Source organism: Somniosus microcephalus, chromosome 9 (genome assembly GCF_052327205.1).
Source record: "Somniosus microcephalus isolate GS21.2 chromosome 9, FLI_Smic_1.0, whole genome shotgun sequence".
Lineage (NCBI taxonomy): Eukaryota > Metazoa > Chordata > Chondrichthyes > Squaliformes > Somniosidae > Somniosus > Somniosus microcephalus.
The window spans coordinates 141,758,671-141,786,149 of record NC_140995.1 but is presented as its reverse complement, the minus strand read 5'-3'; the positions used below and the strand labels follow the sequence as shown (position 1 = coordinate 141,786,149).

Below are 27,479 nucleotides of genomic sequence, written 5' to 3'. Positions count from 1 at the left end.
CAACTGGTTACTTTTGAAGAGGTTAATTTCTTGCGTGTGTATTAGTTTCAACATTGACAACCTCGCATTATTGGCCCGGAATTTGCAGTGGGTAATAACAGCGAACAAACAGCGTTCGCTGTTATTACCCCTTTGAAACTGACCGCAACTTCAGGATGTTGCGCATCCAAACGCGGAAATCCTGAAGTTGCGGTTAGTCATTCACTGCGCCGACACTAGCTGCGCTGTGCTGCGCCCACCCCTCCATAGCCGGAAATCAGTGTAATCTGTCAAATTAGGGAAACTGACAAACTTCGGCTCTTCCGTGGTAATATCGCTGTTAAATACCCCATTAAAAGTTAGGCCTTGTTGGATTAGGTGTACTCTTTTGATTGGTGCACACTAAAACAAATAAACTGTAACTAATAAACCATTAAAATGAAACTTAACAAATTAAATTAAAATTGTGTTGGCCGGGATGATGATGCACTCCAGTCCTTGCGGCACCCACCGGTCGCGGAAGGCCTCGAGCATGCCGGCCGACACCGCATGCTCCATCTCCAGGGCCACCTTGGATTAGGTGTAACTGGGGTTTTAACAACATATTGACCACTAAGCAAACGTTATGGTCCTGGAATACTAATTTTAATTTTGTGGCATGTCAAATTTATCCATTTTAATAAAAATAAAACATTTTAAGAAATCTTTGTTCTGCTCTCTAACATTTCTAAAAAGTTAGAATCAAAGGTGCTTACCCACTTCCTGGTTCTCGGTCTGAGAATTCTGCATTGTGATCGGCTGCTTAGACAGCTTGTTGATGTCATTGCAGCTCGCACTATGGGATTCCCACTAAATGACACTGATTTCAACTGCACGTCGGAAAAGCCGAACTGGTCGCCACAGCGATTGCGAGATCTTTGGGGGAAGCTTACTTCAAGGCCAGCGGCAATCGCTTTTGCTTCGTCGCTAACGTCAAATTACGGCTATTGTCTTTTTAGTTGAGGTGACTTGCTTCACGATTTGAAATTTCAATACATCAGGTTTAGAAATCTCTTAATTAAACAGCTTTTTAACGATTGGTCCCTCTTTTTAAAGTTTGCTTTATAAAAAACTTTGTAAGGATGTACTGCAGAATAAATGTGGCAAGCAGTACATCCAATACAACTTTGACATTAGTTATGAATGGGTGACCTTTATTATTCTGCTTGCACACACTGCCAAGTGAGGAAATGGTAGAACTTTGTGCATTTGTATTCACACATGGTGTTTGCCAGCACTGACTGTCAGCAACGTTTCTAACCATTAAAAGAGATGACTGATTCGTCCGCATGTTTTAATCATTAGAAATTAAAAGGTGGGTGCAGTTGGTTGTGTGATTTTTTTTTTACGTAATGTTTGTTTGAAAAAAAGCTGTCTGGAATCGTGCAGTAGTGGTGTATTGTTTTTTCTAAGTGACAGCAAATGCAAGAGGGCTAAACCTGCGCCTGCTTCACAGGCTGAAAATGTTAAAAGAATTATTGGAGCAATTGAGCATGAGGTAGAATTATATACACGTGTTAACACAGTACTGTTAAATGTTGCACTTCTCTGATACAAGATCTCCAGTATAAAGTGAACATCCTAAGGTGCTTCCTGGAGCATTAGCAAACAAAATTTGACATGAACCACATAAGCCAGTTCTGGCCTCTTGTGCTTCCTGGATTTTCATTGCTCCACCATTGGCAGTTGCCTTGGCCCTAAGCTCTGGAATTCCCTCCCTAAACCTCTCTACCCCTCTTGCCTCCTTTATGACGCTCCTTAAAACCTACATATTTTCTGTCCTAATATCAACTTGTGTGATTTCAGTGTTAAATTTTGTTTGATTATGCTCCTGTGAAGCACCTTGGCATGTTTTACAATGTTAAAGGTGCTATATAAATGCAAGTAGTTGTTGTTTGATTGCATAGGCACAACTTCCTGATTGTAGGGGATAAAGTTAATTGATAGGGATTGGTGTGAAACCATTGAAAGAGAAAATGGTTCTACAAACGCCTAAAATTATAATATAGTGTAACTTACTATTGGAAGAAATGAATGGTAATACAATAAGGTAAAACAGTTCCATTGTTTGTGGAATATAAGCCTTTGTTGCATATGCATGGTATCAGAAATGGTTTGCATGCTTTTCTGATCAGGCTTTTCAGGGAATAAAGGAATATGGGATCAGAGCAGGCATACAGGATTAGGACTACAGCTCATGGAGGATAAGCACCAACATAGACTGGCTTGGTTGAATGGCCTATTTTCATGTTGTAATTTTGATGAAACAGAATGCTCACTGTTTATGTGATGAGTCTGGAATGTATCCCACACAAGGGGAACTTAACAACTCAAATGCTGCAGGCTCAAAGTGAATTGTATACATCCCTAACATTAATGATAAAGTCTGTACTGAACATCCAGTAATGACTATTTGTGCTACAAAAGTTAAATACCATTGCATAACTTGTTCTTTTAAATTGGCTCATAGGAGGTATTAAAGCAGAAAGTTTGTAGCTTTGCTTTAGTACTTTCTGCTGCAGGACAAATGTCACCTTGTAGGAATGTCTAGTTCCTATCCAAAGACTAAGGTCTACTCAGGTGCTTAAACAAAACAAAGTTTAATGGAAACTTAACAGGTTTAAACAAGTAACTGCAGGAGAACATCGAGCGTAGGTCTATTCAGTTCGGAGGCTCCACGAGGACTGCTGGCTGGTCCCATGGTTGACGTCATCACGTTCTTCCCGCCAGTGGGGGATCACGTGATGTACGGCGTGACGTCATCGCATTTACCCGCACTGTTAAAATAATCACGCTCTATACAAGTAAACAGTATAAATAAAGATACAGACTCGGGCTGTAGCTAACATGTTGTTAAAGGGAATTATATACAAACGGTCTGAGTCCTTTAGTGGCTCTGCCACAACCTTTTTATATATATTTGTTTTCAGGATGTGGATGATGCTGTTAAGGCCACACATTGTCCATCTCTAGTTGACCCGAGAGGGTAGTGGTGGGCTTTATTCTTTAACAGTGTTGTCCAGTAGAAATTGTTGTCTAGCCACAGGTATGGCTATGGCAACACCATATTAGCCACATGCACTATTTTTTATTCATTCATGGGATGTGGGTGTCGCTGGCCAGCATTTATTGCCCTAATTGCCCTTGAGAAGGTGGTGGTGAACCACCTCCTTGAACTGCTGCAGTCCCTGTGGTGAAGGTACTCCCATAGTGATACTTCTTTGTAGCAGTTTGATGCAACTGAATGGCTTCCCAGGCCATTTCAGAGGACAGTTAAGAGTCAACCACCTTGCTGTGGGGCCTAGAGTCACATATAGGCCAGACCAGGTAAGGACAGCAGATTTCCTTCCCTAAAGGACATTACCAGATGGGTTATTATGACAATCCGGTAGTTTCATAGTCACCATTACGGATACTAGCCTTTTAATTCCAGATTTATTAATTAACTGAATTAAAATTCCCCAGCTACCGTGGTGGGATTTGAACTTGTGTCTTTGGAACATTAGTTCAGGCCTCTGGATTACTAGTCCAGTAACAACCACTATGCCACTGTACCTATTTAGTAGAAAATGCTGTGCACACAATACAGTACATGTAAAAATACTTTGTGTAGATTTACTTAACAAATTTTACCATTCAGTGCAAAACTTTGTAATATTTCTTTCCCCAAAGTTTGGAATTCGCATGAATTTTTCAGACACAACACATCTTAGTGCAGCTTCCAGGTTTTTGACCAGCAGTTGCGAGTGGTGCTTTGACTTCATCAGAGTGATTGCTGAGAATGTTGACTCCGTGAAACACGGCAGATCTGCCCCCACTCCATCCAGAATGTGGTTGGGTGCTGCTTGTCCTTTCCATGATTATGCCCTGTTGGAGCTGTTAATTATTGGTTGGGTTTCGTTTCTTCTCCTGGCCTGGAGCAGTTATTCTGATTTGGTCAGTCTGACCATGATGACAGCTCTCCTCTACCTACATTGTTGCTGGTGTTTCTGTGGTACTGAAGTATGTTTTCACCATGTTACACAACATTTTAACAGATAACCAATGAGCAGTAACCAAGGAAGTAAAGCACACACAACTATCAAAAAATACTCTCACACTCTACTTTTTGTCTTACCATTTTATCAACAAACATGCAAAAAGGTTAAAGTACATATGCTGTGTGAATGAGCATTGCGATCACATGTCCAATGACTGCCTATTACTCAATTTATTTTCTAATCAAAAATGCAATTAGCCTCCTCTAGATTGCCAACATGTGGCTAATGTATTGGACAATACTATTTTTGTGTGATGGTGCCTCCATAATGATGTTAGAAAGGGATTTTCAGGATATTGGTCCAACGGCGATGAAGGAACGACAGTATATGTTCAAGTCAGGATGGTGTGTGTTTTGGTGGGGACTTTGAAGATGCTGGTGTTCCCACAACATTGCTGCTCTTGTCTTTCTCTGTGGTGGAGGTTGCTGGGGAGGGAGGTGTTGTCAAACTAACCTTGGATAGTTACTGCAGTGCATGCTGTAGATAATACATAATGCAGCCAGTGCGTGGTATTAGGCATAGTGGTTAGGTTACCGGACTAGTAATCCAGAGACCTAGACTAATAATCTGCAAGCACAAGAGTTATTGAAACTCTAATTGTGAGAAAGAAGCAGAGCAAAGAGTGGTGGTGATGAGGTTTTTACCTCCCAAGAATATTATCAAAGAGGTATAGTGACAGCTCTCTCTCCTTTGGTATATACTGGAATTTATGTAACATGAAAAGGCCATTTATACTCATCAAGTTCACTCTTCTGCTGAGCATTTAGCACTCATTGGAACAGGAGTAGGCCATTTAGCCATCCTCCTCCTCTCCTCTATTGTCCAGCTCAATGGGACTACCCCAACTTGGCTCCTCTCTTAGCTGTCTAATTGTAACCAGATCATCTCCAGCAGTTTCTTTTCTTTCCTCTTCTCCCCCTCCCCCACACAAAGATAGATGGCATTGTAAGCTGTGTAGATGGAAGCATAAAATTACCAAGAGATATTAATAGATTAAGGGGTAAAAAAAAAAGGGGGCGCTATCTTTGTGTCATGTACTTGGATATATGACTTTCTATGCCATCATTTAAGTTGTTAATAAATACGGTGATTAGTTGAGGCCCCAACTCAGATCCCTGAGGGACACCACTAGTCACATCCTGCTAATTAGAGTGCCTGCCCATTATCCCTACTCTCTGTCTCCTGCCACTCAGCCAATTTCCTAACCAGGTCAATAATTTGCATTTAATTCCATGAGCTTCAACTTTAGCTAACAGTCTCATATGACGGACTTCATCAAATGCCTCTGGAAGTCCATATAAATAACATCCATAGACATTCCCATGTCCACTACTTTAGTCAGCTCTTCAAAACATTCAATCAGCTTCGTCAGGCATGACCTACCCTTTACAAATCCATGCTGGCTCTCTCTGATCAGTTGAAAATTTTCAAGGTTTTCAGTCACCCTATCCTTAATTATAGACTCTAGTAATTTCTGGACAACAGATGTTAGACTAACTGGTCTATAATTCCCTGGTTTCCTCCTCTCACCTTTCTTTAATAGGACTGTATAAGCAAACTTGGGTTACCTAACAAACAGACCCCAGTCTGTCAAATTAGGTAACCACACCTTCCCCCCCCCCCCGACCCTGAACACGGGGGCCCCACAAGGATGTGTGCTGAGCCCCCTCCTCTACTCCCTCTTCACCCACGACTGTGTGGCTGTTCATGGTTCCAACACCATCATCAAGTTTGCGGATGATACCACGGTAGTAGGCCAGATCACCAACAACGATGAATCAGCCTACAGGGAGGAGGTCCAGCATCTCGTGAAGTGGTGCGCCGATAACAACCTGGCCCTTAACATCAAGAAAACCAAAGAAATCATTGTGGACTTCAGGAAGTCTAAAGGCGGAAGTCACACCCCCATCCACATCAATGGGGCTGTGGTGGAAAGGGTGGACAGCTTTAAGTTCCTTGGAGTCCACATCACGGAAGACCTCTCCTGGTCCCTCAATACCTCCTCTCTGGTGAAGAAGGCCCAGCAGTGCCTATATTTCCTAAGGAGGCTGAAGGGATGTAACCTGTCACCCCTGATCCTCTCTAACTTTTACCGCTGCACAATAGAGAGCATCCTGACAAACTGTATCACAGTGTGGTATGGCAGCTGTAGCTACTATGACCAGAAAGCCTTGCAGCGGGTAGTCAAAACTGCCCAACGCATTACCGGCACCCGGCTACCGACCATAGAGCACATATACCAGAAACGCTGTTTACGGAGGTCACGGTCCATCATCAAAGACCCTACCCACCCCAGCCACAGTCTGTTCGCCCTCCTGCCATCTGGGAGACGCTACAGATGCATTCGCACCCGTACGACCAGATTTAGGAACAGCTTCTTTCCCAGGGCTGTCATCCTACTGAACTCCACAAATAAACTCTAAAGCCTGCACATCTGCCAATGCACTTTATTATGGTTATGTTTATGTTAATGTATTACAAGCCAAATGTATGTTAAATGTTTAAATGTCTTAATCTAAATGTACACTCTCGGGAGCCGCAAGCCTACATTTCGTTGTACTGCACTTGTGCACTAACAATGACAATAAAAGTTGATTTGATTTGATTTGAATTGGCAGTCGTCCTGTCTGCTCCTTTGTCAACTCCAACCTGAACATTTAATGTCCTGGGGAATGTAATGCATTAAGAACCCCAAAACTAGGGATCCAGATATTTACTTTACATAACAATAAAATTTGATCTTTATATCCCAGACATAAATCTGAATCTGATAAGGTTTGTTTTATGGGTTTGTTAGATTTATTGTATGCTTTCCCAAGTTTTCATTTTTCCCCACAATTCAGCCCCTCACTTTACCGTCCCCTGTGTTCACCTAGGTGGATTGCTACAAGGACTGTATGAGTGAAAATAACAACAGAAAGTGCTAGAAACACTCAGCAGGTCAGGCACCATTGAGGAGAGAGAAACAGAGTCAACATTTCGGGTCGAACCCTTCGTCAGAACTGTATGAGTGAACTTGGGTTACTTGGCAGTAGTCCTGTCCATACTTTTTCTATAGTTCCCAGCATTCTTATGGCTACTGAGGTACTTTGTGGTTGATTTTCATCAATGTTATTATTACTACTCTGATATCTAGAGTAAATTTCTCACTGTACTAAAATATACTTTAAAACAATCTTAAATAAAACATTTTTAATAAATAACATTTTACCCCAAAATTCTCTTCATCCAAATCTATTTTCTTTTATACTTAAAATACTTTTAACTTGAATTTTACATTATTTTTAAAACTGCTACCCAACATGATTTTTCAGAGGACTGAATGTTGTAGTCTGACCTATTTGCATCATTGCAGTTATCAGGATGAACTGTGATGTGATATTCAGGCCAACATTGAGCAGCCTGGATTAGAATGACTCGATAATTTAGTAGTGCAAGATGCTGAACACTGCCAAAGTGAGTTTTTGTATCAGAGGCGCTTAAAGGATTAGTTTTTGTGTAAACTTTGACTAGGATTCATGAAGTAGCATGTTCTGTGGTCCTTGCACAAATGTCTCTGTTTGCTTTTGTGTATGGGTGAATGTGGTTGCTGATTCAATTTTGTTTGTGTAGGCAGTCCACTTCAATGTGAAGGACTAATGCAACATTTCTACCTTTAATGGCAAATTTTACAGCTTTGCACAGTGTCCTCAGTAATGCAAGTATGTGCTAAAACTATTCAGTGAATTGTTGCCAAATTATCTTTGTACTCCATGTTTAAATTTGGTTGTGCTACCCTACTCGGAGCCTGAGAATTGAACTTTGAATAGGCTGATGCTCAGTAATAGGATGGCTGATGCTTAGTAGTGGTGCTCTACTAGCAAGCTTACAAACAGTTGATGTATTTCTTGAAAATGTAGTTTAACTAATGAAGGTAAGACAAATAAAACGTGTGAACCTGCCTTTGTGACCTATGCACTTGAAAGGTTTACTTGAAAAGACAGAGTAAATAGCTGACCACTTTTACACTCCAGAAATTGTTTTTGTTGTCATAATGCACATCTGTATCCATAATGCTATGGATTAGTATCTTGAAACATGATTGGAAAGGTTAAATCTGAACAGTTGCTACTGAACTGTGAAAATCTGAATTAAATGCTTTCAGTTGGAAAAAATTTCAATTTTATTTTCAATAAGCTGTGTTCTCAATTATTTGGACTCTTGGGGCCAGATTCCCCTGGAGACTAATCCTTTTAGGAGTATATTTCCTTACTAGTGCTTCTCAAAAATATTCCCTTTTCTGTTGTAGAAAGGTCAGTACTATGGTTTATAGTATCGAAGATTTGAAAATTACAGAATGTCAGAAAACTTTGTAAATATATCCTCGATTATCTGAAATCTTGTATTGATAAATTTTAAATGTTCCTAATATTTTTGGTTCTATTGCCCTACTCAGAAGATTATTCTAAACATTCATCGCTTTTTGGGGAGACTGCAGGGTGAGAAGGTTCTTTCTGGGCTGAAGGATCGAATGAAGTGGAATTATAATGTTCAAGTCAATTAAGACAATCCACTGTTGCAGAGTAGTATGGTGTGTTTATTTTGTATTATTACATGAAGGTAAGTTGTATTTAACTTAAATGATATCATAACTCATTCTGTGGTAGCAGTCGCAAGGGAGAGGTGTGCTGGCAAGGTAACCTTGGCACATTGCTGCAATACAGCCTGTGGATTGCACGTACTGTAGTCACAGAAGCTGGTGATGGAGGGGTTGGATATTAAGTCCAGTTCATGGGTGCTGATTAAGCAGACTGCTCTGTTCTGGATGGTGTTGAACTTTTGAGTGTTGTTGAGGCTGCATCTGTCCAGGTAAATTATGTTAATATGACTAATTCAGTTAAGCTTCTGGTCAAAGAATACCCTCAAGATATTGATGGTGTGGATCTCAGTACTGTTGACAGTCAACAGGCGATGACTGGGTTTTCTCTAGTTCGAGGTTGTAATTAATTCACACTTGTGTGGTGTGAATGTTACTGGCCACGTGTCAGCCTAAGCCTGGATGTTGTGAATGGAGCTGAACACTGGCATCATCAACCCCACTCATGACATTACGATGGAGGGAGGATCATTAATGAAACAGCTGAAGATGGTTGAGCTAAGGATACTTCCTTGAGGAACTCCTGCAGTGATATCCTGGAGCTGTGAGGAATAGCCTCTGACAAGCGCAATGATCTTCCTTCGGCTAGGTATGAGTTCAGCCACTGGAGGATTTTTTCTTTGGCCCCCAGTGACCTCAATATTGGCAAGGCTCAGTGGTGCCATACTCGGTCAAATGGTGCCTTGATGTTGAGAACAGCTACTCTCACCTCTTGAGTCTGGCAATCAGCTCTTGTATCCACGTCTGTATCAAGGAAGAGATGAGGTCCGGAGCTGGTTCTTGCAGAACCCGAATCGACCATCACTAAGTAGGTGTCCACTGATCGTGCTGTTGATGACTCCATCAATTGCTTTTTTGATGGCTTAAAGGAGGCTGATAGAGCAGTAATTGGCCAGGTTAGATTCATGCTGTTTCTTGTGGCTAGGATGTACCTGGGTAATCTTGCACATTGTTGGGTAGATGCCGGTGTCATAGTTCTATCAAAGTTAGGGGGGGGGCAGCTAGTTCTCGTGTGCAGGTCTTGAGCCCTACAGCGGGAATGTTGTCAGGACCAATGTTCCCTATTAGCTGCGCAGCCGCCTCTCTGCAGGTCCCGCTCAGCCGGTGAGCCGGCAAGAATAGAAAAACCGCGCGTGTGGGTAATTTTGAACGGCCCTTAAAAGGGCCGCGTGGGCCAAAAAAAAAATTAGAGGGAACGTTGCATTTGCTGTCTTAAGTGCATCCTGCTGCTTCTAAATGTCACTTGGGATTAATCAAATTGACACTGGTATCTATGATGAGGACCTTGGGAGGAGGCCATGGAGGATTGTCCACTTGGTACTTTTGGGTAAAGTCATTTGCAAATGCTTCAGCAAAAAAATGTTCTGCAATGTTTAAAACTGTAGTATCTCCACTTTATCTTTTATGTGTAGTTTTATCTATACTACAAGCCTGCAATATTTTAATTCATTGGTGTTTGGTTCAGTTTTTATCAACATGCACTTTCTTCTTCCTATCCCACCCCCAGCTTGATAAGTGGTGAAACCTGTTACTTAGATTATTATTTTGGTCACCCAACACAAACAAAGTTTCGACTGAATAAATGATCAAAATGTTAATCTAAAGCCTCTGAGGTTTTTGGACATACAAATATTTAGGTACTTTCTCTGACATTGCCTGCCCCTCCCCCATGCAGTCTTCATTCTAGCCTTGTGACAAGTTTTCATTAGAAAGCCAGATTGAGCTACTGCACAATATATGCTAACCATTTAACTTTTCCTGTGGCAGCTGATTTCTAAAGTTGCTGTACTTTTCCTGTGTTGTTGATGTGCTGGTCACTGGCATTTAGAAGTTGTGATCACAGTCATGCTAATTCAAATATAATACTTTTAAAAACAATAGAAATGGTTATCTCTTAAAAGGGGAAGGGTTGCATTTAATCCCATTTTGAAAACTAAATGGGCAGTATCTTGACTGACTAACACTTAGCTGAAGCAAATATCGCTAAACGTAATTAGGCCTGTGCTAAGAATTCAAAGAATGCTGAAGCAGCAAGTTCAATATACTCGAAACATCGACTTTTGCTCTCTGCAGTATTTTGCTGATTGTTCACGATGTTCTCTGCTTTCTCAGCCTCAGTAATATGAAACTAAACTTCAAGGTTTAAGCAGGGAAACAAATGACAGCCCTGTTCTCACCCCTCTTCCCTACTACAGCACAGTGAAATTGTCAGCAGTCTTTCCTATTTCTCCAGATTAATTTTAGTATCCTTTATCTGTGGAAACCCTGACCATTAAAGGAGGGGAGAGGGAGATGGGACAGCTCATAGTCATAGGAACTTGGTGTAAATATCATTTTCCCCACAGATGGTTGTCAATACAGAATGCACAATTGTAGCCTTGTCTGTGTGAAATCATTCATGCATTTATTTTAAAGTGCATCGTAATAGTTTGTGCTGTAACCCTGAATTTCCGCATGGTCGGTATGACAGCTGTTTAAATAAGGCTTTTCCACTTCTCAGTCGCTGAATTCTACCTTTCTTTGGCTTTTTGAACTATAATTTATTTCTAGTCTTTCAATTAGACCTTCATTGGGAGTGATGTAAAATGCAAGCTCCATTGGAAATGTTTTTAATGTTTCCTCCATTTGAAGGGGAATTTATGTAGATTTTTATCAATGACATTTGTATGTTTTACTATTTAGCTAATTTATTTCTCAGGTCGCGTGTATTTTTTTCAATATATACAGTATGAAGATAGCAGCAACTAAGATTTGTGTACTGCTTCTCTTCCCTGAAGTACACAAACAAAAGGTAATGCGCACACAAAAGTCAACTTGGCTCTGTTTGTACCACTCTCATTTTTGAGTCAAATGATTGTGGGTTCAAGCTCCATTGCAGGCCATGAATACAAAATCCAGACTAGCACTCGGTACTAAGGGAGTGCTGCATTGTTGGACTATTGCCCTTCAGATGAGATGATAAACTGAGGCCACGCCTGCCTTTTCTAGACACATAGGGCTCGATTTTCATTGAGCCGTGGAGTCGGGCTTGGAGACGTGCGGGGGGTTAAAATTGCAAAAACTGTCCGGGATCCCCCACCCCTGGCCTGGTTCCTGTCTCCGAGCAATTTTAACTCGGGCGTGTCTGATGGTCCCAACTCGGTCCCGCATCCAACAGGCGGGACTGGTCTTTAAGACCCTTAATTACCACTAAATGGCCTCTATAAACCTATTTTGACAGGCCTTTGCAAATTTAACCCTTTCCCCGCGTAAAACACGCCTGGTGGGAATCACGAATGTGAAACATGGTGGGAGCACTATTGGATTGCTGACTATCAACTGCAGGTCAACCATTAAAGAGGAGATTTGATCAGCCATCATTTGCAGCTGGCAGGACTTCGTGGTCTCAGGTCTGGGGCAACTTTTACAAGGCTTAACCACACCTGTGGAAGGTTGGAGCCTCACACCCATCTCCAGTGTGGCCTCCTGGGAAACTCCTCTCGCCACCTTCACTCAGCGCTTCCTCAATGGAGGCATATACCAGAAGCATTGGAGCCATTTATTTCCTTCCCATCTGGGCACTGGAGGAGCTCGAGCACAAGCCACAGCAGCAGCAGAACCAGGAACAACAGCGGCACCAGTAATGAGCAGCAGCAGCAGGAGCGCTAGGCTGCTGCTCACCCACCTGAGGCTGCACAGGCCAGAAGGGGCCAATGCATGGAAACCCGTCGGCACAGGAGATACCCCCCCAAACAGGGTCTACAGACGCAGGGTCACCTATCTCAACATGTCTGAGCAGCAGTGCCAAAGGCGGCTCCGACTTTCGCGAGAGGTAGTGACTGACCTCTGCGCAATGCTACAGCAAGACTTGCTGCCCAGAGGACCAGGTGGACAAGCATTACTAGTGGCCGCCAAAGTCACCACCGCACTCAACTTTTTTGCCTCGGGCTCATTCCAGAGATCAGCAGCAGACATCAGTGGCATCTCCCAGGCGGCCGCACACACTTGCATCACGCAGGTAACCGATGCCCTCTTTGCCCTCGTGCACAATCACATCCATTTCACCAAGGATCGAGCAAGTGTCACGGCGCGAGCGGTTGGATTAGCTCATCTAGTAGACTTTCCAAGGGTGCAGGGCGTTATTGACTGCACACATGTGGCCCTTGGGGCACCCCATCGCAATCCAGGTATTTTTGACAACCGCAAGGGCTTCCACTCCCCTTAATGTTCAGCTGGTGTGTGACCACAAGAAGGAAATTTTGCATGTTTGTGCCATGTACCCTGGCAGTTCCCATGACTCCTTCATACTGCGCCAGTCTAGTGTGTCTCCACTATTCAGTCCACCAGACCAACTTAATGGATGGCTACTTGGAGACAAGGGCTATCCCCTGAGGACGTGGCCAATGACGCTGTTGAGGAGGCCAGCTAACAAAGCTGAGGAGAGCTGCAACTCCAGCCACATTTCCACCAGATCCATTATCGAGCAAACCATCGGCTTGCTGAAGATACGCTTCAGATGCCTGGATAGATCAGGTGGAGCCCTGCAGTACTCAGCAGCCAGGGTCTCCGGAATCATCGTGGTTTGCTGTGCACTTCACAACATGGCACAGCGTCGTGGCTTGCCAATTCCTGAAGACCAAGTGGCTCCTCACATATCCTCCTCAGATGAGGAGGAGGAGGAGGGCGAAAATGAACATCCTGCAGAGGCCCATCAATCAGCGGCAGAATTACGCGAGAACATTGCTGCCCTGGGATGCAAGGAACGCACTCATCCTGGCCAGATTTGCTTAGCCTAGTCAATCAAACACTCTTGCCTCGCAGCTTCTTACCAGAGCTTTGACAATGTCCAAGAACCAGAGGATTCCTAGCAATCTGACCACCATACTGACAGTTGCAAGTATTCCTAAGGCCTCAATGTGGAAGTCCCAATAGCGAAATGACAGACGCCACAATTGCAACATTTGCCATCAGAATTTTTATGCACAATTACGACGTGATGGCATTTTTACACTAAACACAACATTCCACCCAAGTGACGACCCTTGTGACTACTTGTGATTTATCTTCCTCTTACGCATGCTCCTACGTAGTTCTTTCCCTGTGGCTTCAGCAGATGTGGAGACCCCTGCTGCTCCTGTCTCGACACCTTTGGCGGGTGTCCTCTGGGGTTGCGAGCCTGTGAGGGCTCGTCAACAGTCTGCTGCTCCTGCGGCTGTGCAGGGGTTGAGACATCTATCTCACTTGGGTGTTGACTCTAGTGGGGCTCTGACCGAGGGCTCTGCAGTGGCATGGAAGTGTGAGCGCTTGGAGAGGAGCCCCCACTTCCTTGAGGTCTGCCACCAACCTCCCTCTCATGGGTCAGGTCCTCCTCCACGCCTGCAAGTGGCAGGAGAGCACCTTGCTGCACATCAGGGGGGCCATGGGGACCCGTATCTGCAATGGCAGTCCTACTCAGAAGGACTTCCAAGAAGGTCTGGTTTCTCTGTTCAATAGATGCCCATTGTTCCTCAAGAGATGTCATTCTATTCTGAACAATGACCATGTTTTCCATACCCTGGTGACTAAGCTCCTTCATGGCCGTAGCCCTCCTCTCCTCTGCCGTAGCCCTCCTGTCCTGTACGGTAGCCAGCCTTACCATGGAGGTAGCAAGCGTTTCTACAGAGGTAGCCATCCTTGCCATGGTGATGCGTTCATGCGCCAATGACTCCACAAAGGCTCTGCTCATGTTCACTATGGACTCCTCCATTTGCTCCACACGCACAGCAACCCTAGAGACAAAACCTGTCAGAGACTCCTGCTTCTGTGCCTGGAGTTCCATCACCTCTGATCTTATGGATGGACCCAAAGGCAGAGGGTCGACATGCTGCTGAGCCAAGCTGGCAGAGTCCTGCACCCTCCGACTAAGACTCTCCACTGTTGTCCGTCTCCACAATCTGCTGATGCTCACTTGTGAGCTGTGATACACCAGGTGACAACACCACTCTATGTCCCGAAGGTCCCACTGAGGTGTGAGTGTCTGCGCTGGTGCTGGGTGCACTGAATTCTGCTGACGCTGCACCCTCAGAGGTTGCAGCTTCCTTTGAGGATTCTGGCTGCTCAGCCTCTTCTTCCTGGTTAGGGGGGAAGGATGCTTGTGATGGTCCTGTGGGGGAGTAAAGGAAAGAGTCAGATGTGATGCAAAGGCTACATGCACATAGCTTTTTGCAGATGCTCATAAGTGCATCTGTTACAGCTTCATGATCACAGCTTCACGATCATTATCAGCGACTCGTGCAACGTCAAAGAGAGAGATGGGAAACTTTTCTGTCACCAGCTTGCTGTGTTGCACCCGTCTGTCCGTCCCCCACAGGCGAATCATCCTCAATGCCCATGATTTCCAGGGCGGCCTCCTCCCAGGGGGTCAGGTGGGCTATTGAGGCTGTCCCTCCTCCTGTCCTGGCTCACTTCTTTTGTGAGCTCTCTTTTCCTGCAATGAGGGAGACAAGTGGAGGTTGAGTGAGAATGAAGGAGTGAGTGTAGAGATTGCATAGCATAGATACTTAGAAGGAGACAAAGATGGAGTGAAGTTGCAAGACCAAGGGCCCTCCCTGTGTGTTGTCAGTTGTGTTCAAAGCATCAGAGTGATAGGGCGTGTGAGGGCTGCATGGTGGAATAGTTATGTGAATGTGAGCATAGAGAGAGGGGGAATGGGTAAGGGTGCATGGATGTCAGTGTCAAGTGGGATGTGGAGGAAGAGATTGCTAAAGCTGAGTGCTGGTGAGGAAAGGCAATGGAGATCAGATTGAGGGTGATGGGAAATTCATACTTACTTTTCCAATGCACTGAAGGTCATGAAATCTTTTCCTGCACTGTATCCAGGTTCTGTGGGTGACCTCCTCAGCCACCTGCATCCACACTGCCTTGGTCTGAGTGGGAGGCCTCTTCCTCCCTGATGAAGGGAACAGGACCTCCCTGTTGGCCCTAGCCCCATCGACTAATGCCTGCAGTGCAACCTCGTCAAAGCGAGGAGCTGCTCTTGCTCTCCCGCTTGTCATCTTTCCTGCAGGTCACAGTGACACCAAATGGAGGAAGCTTGGAAGCCTGCAGAAGCAGCAAGGCTTGTTGTGGACCTTAAATGCAGCAGCAATGATGACGTAATCGGAGGGGACTTTCAGTCATGAAAAACCCCTTTGCAAAGGCTTCCCACACGTTGGAAATCAATTGGCCAATTGAGTTAAAATTGCATCAATCTCACACATCCATTTAGATTCGTGTGGGAAGTACGAAATTCGAATAACACGACAGCAGCCCGCACCTGAGTTAAAATCGAGCCCATAGAGTCGACAGCACAGAAACAGGCCATTTGTTCCAACTGGTCCATGCCAGCCTTTATGCTCCACATGAGCCTCCTCCTGTTAAGTCTGTGTGTTCCAGTTGTATTAAGATTAATTACTGACACAGACTACAAGAATAAAGTTCAACAGGTCTTTACTAGTTGGAGGTCAGGACTATACTAAATACAATATCACTACACAGTACTTATATACCGGTGGTCACCACCGGTATTACGTATACAGCAGCCAGAGAAAGTAGTACATCTCTTAAGGTGGAATAGGTTACATACACCACACCTCCCACCTTTTTTCATCTAACCCCACCAGCATATCCTTCTATTCCTTTCTCTCATGTGCTTATCTAGCTTCCCCTTAAATGCATCAATGCTACTTGCCTCAACTATTCCTTATGATAGCCATTCCACATTCTTACTACTCTTTGGTTAAAGATGTTTCTCCTGAATTCCCTATTGGATTTATTAGTGACTATCTTATGTTTATGATCTCTAGTTTTGGACTCTCCTACAGGTGGAAACATTTGATCTACATCTACCCTGTCAGCCTTTTACATTAACTTAAACACCTCAGCCTTTTATGATGGTTCCTGTGGATGTTCAAGATCTCATGACACTCAGAACAATTCATCCAGTAGCCAGGATAATATTTCCCCCCTAATCAACACCAACTAAAACAATTGACTGGTTATTCATCTCATTGTTCTTTTGGAGATCTTGATGTACACAAAATGACTGCTATATTTGCCTACAAAACAACAGTGTGAAGGGATAATTACTAGTCCTAGCCCTTTTGGGGCTACTCCAAATCAGGCGTATTCCCCAGACGTTCACCTTCAACTAAAGTTAGAGATAGCTGAATTCTATAAGACGCTTAATTGGGTCTAAAGATTCAGACTATCTCTCCCTAAAGGAAAGGAATGACCTGAAGATATTACCATCCTTCAGATAGCACTTTTCATAAGTTTAGCTAGACTGTAACTTTCCGGATATTATGATGGTCCAGAAACCCCCCGCCCCCCCCCAGAATTCTGCAACTCCTTACAAAAGAGTGTACAGAAATTGAGTTCGCGAGTTTGATACAGAAATACTATTTGAGACAATTCTAAAAATATATAGATTTATTTAAGAGCCAACATACAGTTAACAGCTGTTGAGTCAATCGCAACTTTAACAGTTCAAAATACAAATAGCTTACATTTCTTATTCTCAAATCTTAACTTCGTACATTTTTACATTTCTATTATTAATCCAGAATATCCACCAAAATCAAATTAAAAGTACCTTTTTTGATCCCCGAGACTCAAAGAATGAAAAACTTAGAGTGTGCCTCTGAAGTTAAGAATCGCTTGCCCTTTCCAGCGACTTCTGACTTTCCATTTGAAAAGCACTATTTTTATACCTTTTTTTGTGGTTTATCCTTTGAAGTTTTCTGCTGATGTAAGCTAATTATCGCTAGTCATTCTCTATTGAATTCTTTCTATTCTTACTGTCAATTTAGCTGCTGCATGCATAATTATGTCTCTACCTTTAGGTGTTCCAAAAACTTATCATAAAATGGCTACAACAGATTTATCTCTTTGATGTCATTTTTATCGAAGGTCTTCCATTCAATTCTAAATCACTTAGCTGTTTGGAAGCAGACGTCATGACTCCTATGTGTTCCAAGCTCAACACAAACACAATGTGATTGCTTGGTGTCATCTATTGAAGTCATATTTTCAAAGTGTTCTGTAGGTATCATATTTACAACATGTAAAGTAAAAACACTTCATCTAGGGTGTTCTTTTCATTTCTTAGCTACTTCAATTGGTTGTATATATAATCGTGTTTCCTGTTTCATTTGATGTAACTTTTACAAAGGCACATGGTTTTTAATATTCTGTGTTCCTGTTCGAAGTGTAAGTTTTTAACACAATAGATAAGGGAGAACCAGTGGATGTGGTGTATTTGGACTTTCAGAAGGTTTTCGATAAGGTCCCACATAAGAGATTAGCGTGCAAAGTTAAGGCACAAGGGATTGGGGGCAAGGTATTGACTTGGATAGAGAACTGGTTGGTGGACAGAAAGCAAAGAGTTGGAATAAATGGGTCATTTTCCGAGTGGCAGGCAGTGACTAGTGGGGTACCGCAAGGATCGGTCCTAGGGCCCCAGCTGTTCACAATATATATTAATGATCTGGACGAGGGAATTGGATGTAATATCTCCAAATTTGCAGACGACACAAAGCTGGGTGGGAGGGTAAGCTGTGAGGAGGATGTCGTGAAACTCCAGTACGATTTGGATAGGTTGGGTGATTGGGCAGAAACATGACAAATGCACTATAATGTGGATAAATGTGAGGTTATCCACTTTGGTGGCAAAAACAGGAAGGCAGATTATTATTTGAATGGCAATAGATTGGGAGAAGGGGAAGTGCAAAGAGACCTGGGTGTCCTTGTGCACCAGTCGCTGAAGGTAAGCATGTAGGTGCAGCAGGCAGTTAAGAAGGCAAATGGTATGTTGGCCTTTGTAGCAAGAGGTTTCGAGTACAGGAACAAGGATGTCTTGCTACAGTTGTACAGGGCCTTGGTGAGACCACACCTTGAGTATTGTGTGCAGTTTTGGTCACCTTACCTGAGGAAGGACGTTCTTGCCATGGAGGGAGTGCAGCGAAGATTCACCAGGCTGATACCTGGGATGGCAGGAATGACGTATGAGGAGAGATTGTGTTGATTGGGCTTATACTCACTGGAGTTTAGAAGATTGAGAGGGGATCTCATCGAAACCTATAAAATTCTGTCGGGTCTGGACAGACTAGATGCCGGAAGGATGTTTCTGATGGCCGGGGAATCCAGAACCAGGGGTCATAGTCTAAGGATAAGGGGTAAGCCATTTAGGACTGAAATGAGGAATTTGTTCACCCAGAGAGTGGTGAACCTGTGGAATTCTCTGCCACAGAGGGCGGTGGAGGCCAGTTCATTAAATATATTCAAAAAAGAGTTGGATATATTTCTTAAGGCTAAAGGGATATGGGGGGAAGGCAGGGACAGGGTACTGAATTTGGATGATCAGCCATGATCTCATTGAATGGCGGAGCAGGCTCGAAGGGCCGAATGGCCTACTCCTGCTCCTATCTTCTATGTTACTTGGGCATTGCTATTGTGTTGGTTCCAAACTGCAGACATTCTGGAAGCTGCAACTTGCTGTTTCAATAGGACCATTGTTTTTGTATTAACAATCAATTCCCATTTCAAAAGCTTGTGGTGTTTACAACTTTTGTGTTAACACTTCATTTTAGCTCAGAAGCCTGTATTGACAGCCTGTGTCGCCGAGGCTTTCCAGACTTTTAAACCCAGTATGTCATGTATTAATAATATCAGAAATTTGTTCATAGGATGGTGTATCTCTTGGAATATGGCTATTTCTTTTACAAGTGTACCTGAAGGTCTTGGATATTTCTGAGACATGATAAGGCATTATCTAAATACAAATTTTGTATTTTTACATTCTTGTCTCTTTTTTAAAAAATTAAAAAAAATCATTTTCCAACTGGGAAATTTAGCAGTAAAATATTTGACAAAAAATAATCTTTAGAGCTATACATAAGAGGCTCATTTGGTCCCCTTAAACAGCAGGTATATAGAGGAGTTGTTAATGTATTTGAAACAAAGTTGCAACCATCTTGCCATTTTTAATATTGATATAGTATCAATATATTAAAAATGCCAGGTTGTCTATTGTTAATGCCATTATAAATGTGTCATCATTTAACTGTAGTATTTGTTATGGCTGTAGGCAATGATGGTTTCTTTTGATAAATGTTACAATATTAGCTGCATAGTATTTAAGAGTTAATGCTGAAAAGAAAACTGGTTGGCCTAGAAATTCAGCTGGCGCCGCGCCAGGGCTTTAGCGCCGGAAAGTTAGCGCCGGCGCTAAGTCCCCCTGCGCGCGCCAAAAATTCAGTAGCGCCGCGCCCAAATGGCTGCCGGCGCTACTGAAGGGTGTTTGCGCCTGAAAATGGGCGCTACCTGCCGCATTGCGGCGCTATTGCGGCGCCCGATGCAGTGCGGCAGGCTCGGGAAGTGCAGGCCTCCTCCTTCAGTTAAGGAGGAGCTGCCTGCACCCGCCCGCTGGCCGGTAAAATCTGCACAAAAATGAGCCCGGCACCTCGGGGAAGTGCCGGGCTCGCAGCCCAGAAGCATCTGTTCCGCGGGGGGTGGAGGAGTCTGGGGAGGGAGGTGCGGGCAGGCGGCCGGCGGGAGAGCGGCCGGCCGCCGTGCGACCTTAATGCGCCGGCGCAAACTCCTGTAAGACTCGGTTGCCAGAGTCTTAGTTGCGGCTGCCACGGGCGAGGCGGCCGCAACTCAATTTCGGCGCTGGGGCCCGTCACCACGGCAACCGGGACGCTGCGCACACCGATGACGTCATCAGTGCCGGCGCAGCGCAACCGGTCTACCGCCGATGGTAGGGCCCCAGGGAATTTCTGAACCGGCTGTAAGTCCAGCGCAATGACCTCTAGCGCCGCAAAATGGGCGCAAAGCCCACTCAATTTCTAGGCCGTTGAGTCTGACTGCATTTGTGGGATCTGGCAACTGAGTGTTGTGAAGTAGCCTGATTTTCTTTCCAAATACTGTTTCCCCTTGTAACCTTTCCACCCCAGCTGTCAATTTTCCTCTCTGAATCTCTTCCCTGACCGCGCCCCCTTACCGCCAGCATCCCCCCCTCCCGCCCCTCACCACCACCAGCACCACCACATCTCTCCTCAGTCTGTACGTGATCCTAATTACCAGTCTCCTCAGTCGGCAGCCCAATGTCCCTGTCCCTTTGAGCCCCATTTGCGACTGACCTGGAGAAAGTGTCCCGTTCCTGGCGGCTTGCCCCATTCCTCCGCCACACAGTCATCTGGTGTTCCTTCTCCGCTGGCTGCCACAAAGTTCAGTCAATAATCATTTGATTAAACAACTTGTCAGTTTGAATTTCATAGAACAGGCTTGTGTATACTTTCGAAGAAGTTATGTGCAGTATATTGTATAATTCCATTGCTTCCATATACCTTTTACTTTTCACCTATTTCAATGTGTGATGGTGCTTGACTGAAGTCAATTCCTTGTTGCTCAGCGCATGTAGTGCTGGCTTCATGAGATGAATAGCCTTTACTTTTTTCATGCTTTCTTATGTTTAATCCTGTGTCATGGATGATCTGGAACATCCCTCCATAAGTGTCTGTGTCAAGTATGAGTGAGAGATTGAGCAGACTAGGCCTATATTCTCTAGAGTTTAGAAAAATGAGAGGCGACCTCATTGAAACATACAAAATTCTTACAGGGCTTGACAGGTTAGATGCAGGGAGGATGTTACCCCTGGCTGGGGAGTCTAGAACCAGGGGTCACTGTCTCAGAATAAGGGGTCGACCATTTAGGACTGAGATGAGGAGAAATTTCTTCACTCAGAGGGTGGTGAATCTTTGGAATTCTCTACCCCAGAGGGCTGTGGAGGCTCAGTCGTTGAGTATATTCAAGACAGAGATTGATAGATTTTTGGATATTATGGTGATAGTGCAGGTAAAGTGGAGATGAGGTACAAGATCAGCCATGATCTTATTGAATGGCAGAGCAGGCTCGAGGGGCCAAATGGCCTACTCTTGCTCCTAGTTCTTATGCAAGAGTATTTAGGACTTGGGGACCTGTGTTTTTCACTTCTTAAGGGAAAGGCATGTGTCCATTTGTTTTTATTTGCTATCTTCTCACTAGGATGACTGAGGTATCCTTACCTTCAGTCAGTTTCAGGGTTGGTAGTCCTCCATTTTGGGTAGGGAAACTTCAATTTTTCTTTAATTAAAACTAAATAATATGGGGAGGAGAAACTTACTTAGCTAACATCCATCATTGTATTCATTAGGCAGGTTACTTCAGTCAAGTTGCCATTTCAACTACCGATTTAATCGGCCAGTATGAGGGAGCACAATCAAAGAATGTTCTGGGATATGATTTTATCCTTGGGAATGTGGCAATAACATGTGCCCTTGAATTAAAGTGATATTTATTTTTATAAATGCTATAATGTGTCTATTTTCCTGGTCGCCAAGAAGGAAGAGTTATGGATTTCATCCCCTCCGGATTGGGGCCATCTGCGCAGGTGCTTCAGCTGCTAGCTCTCCTTTTTGTCTCCCAGCCTCCCATCAATCCTAGTTGTAATCCCCATCACTTTGCAGTTTTACTCCCCTCTGCCAATCCAGGTTTATTTTTTCCATAAGACCAGACTCCTGTTTCCTTGATCCCCCTCCTCACTCAATTCCTGACCACTCAACTGCCGTTCCTGGCCCCCGTGTTAGCCCACATTGTTAATGGCTCCTTTTGCTCAGGCACCCCTCCTCAAAATATCTACTCTTGACCCACCTGTCTTCTCCAACTATCGCTCCATCTCTAACTCCCTTTTTCTCTCTGAAGCTCTTTGACCATGTCATCACCACTGAGCTCCATGCCCATCTTTTCCAAAACTTCTTGTCTGAATATGTTCAGCCCAGCTTTTGCCCTGCTTACTGCATCGAGCTGTGCTGGATAAAGTCACAAATTACAGCTGTGTTTCTGACCATGGTGCATTATACCTTCTTGACCTCCTAGATCCCTCTGCAGTTTTTGATATGGTCATTCATGCCAGCCTCCTCCAACGTCTCCTCTATTGTTCCGCTCCATGAGATTGCCCTTGTGTAGTTCCATTTCTATTGTCTGAATGCAGTCAGCACATTTCCAGCAATGATTTATTTTCTGGTTCCCACAAAGTCACCTCTTGAGCCCTGCAAGGATCTAGCCCTGGCCCCCTCTTCTTCCCTGTATACATGCTGTCCCTCTGGGACATCATCTACAGGCACATGATGTGCTTCCATATGTATGCTGATGACGCCCACCTCTGACTTGCCGTCACGTCACTTGACTCTGAAACCAACTCTCTGCTGTTAGACTGCCTGTCTGATATTGTTGACTTTGTATAACTGAACATCTGGAATAAAAACAGAAAATGATGGAAACGCTCAGCAGGTCAGCCAACATCTGTGGTGAGAGGAAGGTAGGGTTAATGTTTCAGGTCAATGATCTTTTGTCATAGAACTGAAACGTTAACCCTACCTCCCTCTTTCCACTGATGTTGCCTGATCTGCAGAGTGTTTCCAGCATTTTCTGTTTTTATTTCGAATTTCCAGCATCTGTACAATGTTGCTTTTTGAACATCTGGAAGCCATCATTTTTGATCCCTGTTATGAACTCCATACCCTGGTTGCTCGCTCCAGCTGGATGTGACTGTGCGAAACCCAGCATCTTGTTCCATCCAAAGCTAAGCTTCAAATCCCACATCTCATCCATCGTCAAGATTGCTTATTTCCAGCTCTGCAATGTTGCCTGTCTCTGCTCCCCCCTCACCCTTACCACTGCTGTAATCCTAATCCATGTTTTTGTCATCCTTAGACACAACTTTACCAATTTCATTTTTGCTGGCCTCCCATCCTCCACCCTTCATAAACTCAGCTGCCTGTATCCTATCCAACATTCACCCTCACTCATCACCACCCCCCCCCCCCCCCCCCCGGCTGCTTGCTAACTGTTGGCTTCCTGCCCCTCAATATATTGAATTTAAAATTCTGATCCTTGTCTCCAAATCCTTCTATGTCCTAGCCCCACCATTTCTCTACAACCTCCTTCAGCCTGAACTACCCACCTGCCACCTTTAGCCCTCTGACTCCCATTTATGGACCTTGCCCTTCCTTTGCCCCACCATTGGTGACAGAGCTTTCAGATTCCTTTGCCCTTCTCACTGGAATTCCCTCCCTAAACCTTTTTCCTACTACAGTGTAGTACTAAGGAGTGCCGTACAATTGGAGGTTCAGTCTTTCAGATGAGATGTTAAACTGAGGCCTTGTCTGGCCTCTTAGATGGACATAACAGATTCTATGGGAAGTTCTCCTGAACTTCTGGCTAACATTTATTCCTCAACCATCATCATTATCTGGTTACTTATTTCATTGCTGTTTGTTGGGCCTTGCTGTGTGCAAATTGGTTGCCATGTTTCCCAGTGACTACTGGTTGTGAAAGGCTTTATATATTTATTTATAGGTCCAATCTTTCTAATCAATTTGCACGGTGAGGTGTCTAGATTGAAAAATGGTTTCTCTTTCCCTGTTTTAGTCACAGGTTAAGCACCCCTGGCCCAAAATGTACCTCACTTCCAAAATACGGCAACTGTTACCAATCTTGTCTCTTTCAGAGATCTTCCCCCACCCACACACGACTTCCAACCTCGGCTCCATAACCCTGCACAGCTCATTTCTACCTTTTCCCAAGGTACACAAGCCACGTAAACAGAACTGTGCTGGTAGACTAACTTGTGCAGCTACTCCTGTCCCATCAAACTAATTTCCTCTTATTTTGACTATTCCTCCTATATTATAAATTCTGCATCTGTGCCCACTTCCTGTCTACCAAGCCTAGTTTCGTGTTACGTTTTTGTTACATTTCTTCGGTCAACTTTTTTCCATTATAAACTGCTATGTCCGCATTTCTAATGGAAACTGCTTATGTAAACTCGTCGTACGCTCCTGGCAGTGAAGGCGCTGTAGGTCTCCGTGTTCTGTTTCCCAGCTTCTCGATCTGTACTGCAGAAAACTCCTACTCTAGCCAGCACTGCTTCCCAAATTGCCATAAATTCTGCTATTAACTATAAATAATGTATATTAAATAAGAATAAGGACAGAATGACTTTAAAATGGGAACTGAATTATACCTGCATGGTTTATCCAGTTATCCTCCACACTCTCACCCTGCATCATTTGAAGATTGCTCTTGGTCTTGAATCCCTGTGTGCAACACAAAGGGAGATTGACCAGTATATGACTACAAGTGATGACTGGAACCCTGTTGGGATTCAAAAAATCAGTTAAAAAGTAAAGATTTGTTTTGATGAAGGCCCTTGTGATGGAAGCAGGGTTCCATTGTGTTTCAAATTCTAAAATATTTCTGATGTATCTTTTTATTTGAATGATATGCAGGCCGAGGCACTGGGAAGTTTAAAATGGAAGCCGTGAATTCTGTTTCTGGTGAGACTTCCTCTGTCTTCATGTGAGGGCCTGGGAGTGTCAATACACAACCTGCTATCTGAAATGCAAAGGATTTCTGCTAATTTTGTTTATGCCTTTGTCTATAAGTAATCCTCATTCGGTTCAAGTGATTTTCCAGACAACCTGGGCTTGCAAAATGTTCACATGCAAGGTTGCAGGAGATGCATAAGGATGCTGGAGACCAAACTACTTAATATCTGTCAAGGTGTCAATAGCCACTGCCTGGAATATATAATTGGTTTTAAAACTTTTGTTGACCTCTTGTTGAGAATCAGCAGCTTCTTTAAAGAAATTTATGTCTTTTGATTTGAGGTGTGAGAAGTTGCCTGGACCAGGTATAATTACTTTATTTCACCTTCTGTATTCAGTTCAACCATATTTCCAGGTAATATACTGATTTAGGATTCTTCTGAAAAACCTCATCAAAAAGATTTTTTTTAAAAAGACTCTTAAGAATTGAAAACACATTCTTTCTTTTATCTCAGTAAACTGTTTTTAAAAAAAGAAATTGAGCCAGCTTATTATCGTATTGGCATTTTAGCTGTTGATTTAACTTGCCTCTGCTTGTACTTCCTTTGCAACAAGATTGATTAGCAGTTTTGGCCTGAAGTATTTGATCTGTCAGGGTTGTGTTTTTCCACCCGTCTTGAGAGGTTAGGAGTGTATGGTGGGCAGCCCATGTTGTTTTTGGTGTATTCACCAATGGTACAAGGGCGGATTGTTAAACTTGAACACACTATTCCCAGTCATTTTGTGCCTAAAGTTGAAATTCAGTTACTGCAGTAGGTGCAGTGCCGCCTATGGAAGCTACCTTTTGCAGTGAATGTGGATAGAGTATAGGTTGAAGAGATTTCTTCTAACTTTTTTTCTGAAAGCTCTTTTGTACTGCATTACCTACCTATCAAGAATGGTGTTATATATAATTTATTCTTGAACTGCTTTTGAACAGCATGCTTAAATGTCATTCCAATCCCTCCCCCGCCCCAGGACACAAGCTAGAAGTATTTTTTTTTAAACTGCGTGATTGCATGCCAGCTGGCCTTTAATGAAATCAGAACTTGAGAAAAAATAAAGACAGCCAACACACTATGTCGAGCATTTCATATATATATTTTTTAATGACCTGTTTTAACAGGTGATGGATGTGGTCACATGCTGTTAGGTTCTGGCAGTGGAACGTTGACATCAAGGAATTATCCTGGAACCTACCCAAACCATACCTGGTGTGAATGGCAAATCCAAGTGCCTCGGGGAAAGAAAATTCTCCTGAAATTTGGAGACTTAGATTTGCAGCAATGCACATCTGATTACCTCAAAATCTTCAAAGGAACATCTTCATCAATGATTGAATATGGTAAGTTCATGACTGTAATTGTTCAACTCTAGTAAATGAACTCAATGTAAACCTGAAGTGGTTGATTCAAAGGTACTAATCAATTTGTCTGCTATGGCGAGCAATTACTTCAAATTAAGTCTGCAACAGGTTAGCAGAAATGGAATGAAGAGTTCAGTGGGATTTTATGTTTACTGAAGGTTTACTCAACATGTAATCTCAACATAGCCATGGAATATGGACTGTGTCTTGAAGTGGAGTTGCCGGGACCTGAGTGAATCTTCTTGTAGTTCAGCCTGTTCCCCAACATTTGCTCTTGTGTTCAATGCTAGACTTCAGTTTCCAGCAGCAGATCAAATCCTTTATGAACCAAGACCTGTGGTTTTTATTCACCACTGTGTACAGGTTAGCATGCACAAGTTAAGCTGTTAGTATCTAATTGTGATGTGCTGTGCATTGAAGAATATGTGGGATGTCTACCACATTCTGCCATCACCTTCAAAGGTATAAAATAACATGCCTAGTTCAATCCATTCAATTAAAATTATGTTGGTTAAATATAGTCACAGGTGAAAAATACAAAAGCAAAAATGGACAGCAAGATATTAATTCTGTGCAATGACCAAACTTATACAATATTTCAACTATTTATATTAAAAGTAATCCAACAGCCTTGTAGTTCTTTTCAGTAAATTCCTGAAAATACAGCCTTTAATGTTAAATTATGTGGGAATCATTCCTTATGGAGCCCCTGAAGCAAAGAGGGAATTGTAGACCTTGAGAAACTTTGTCAGTTATAGAGCATTTTTTCTTTTGACTATCGAGCAATTGCTTCTCAATAGCCAGGTAATCAAAGCATTAAGCATTTCTTTTTATAAAACGCTTATGTGGACAAGCTGTGAACTGAGACATCCAGGCAGCCTAATGCTCTGATGCCTAACTGCATTGAGGAAACCCAGCTCCATCTGTGTGGATGGAATGGAATCTGTATATGAAATACCCCTTGTCCTTCTAAGAATCGATAATTTGATTAATCTGGGTTCAAAGGTTACTGCGGC

The 27,479-nt window shown here is 43.3% G+C and overlaps 1 protein-coding gene across 2 annotated transcripts in view; it reads left to right on the top strand.

Annotated features, from left to right (window-relative positions):
* Window positions 1-27,479, top strand: part of dcbld1 (discoidin, CUB and LCCL domain containing 1) — a 173,691-nt gene that overhangs the window by 688 nt on the left and 145,524 nt on the right. The window contains exon 2 of one of the 2 annotated variants that reach the window (XM_085997337.1): window positions 26,224-26,442. The exons of the other annotated variant lie outside the window; for it this stretch is intronic. Within the exon in view, the coding sequence (XP_085853463.1) occupies window positions 26,224-26,442 (219 nt within the window). The remainder of the gene's footprint in view (window positions 1-26,223; window positions 26,443-27,479) is intronic. 2 annotated transcript variants of the gene reach the window in all.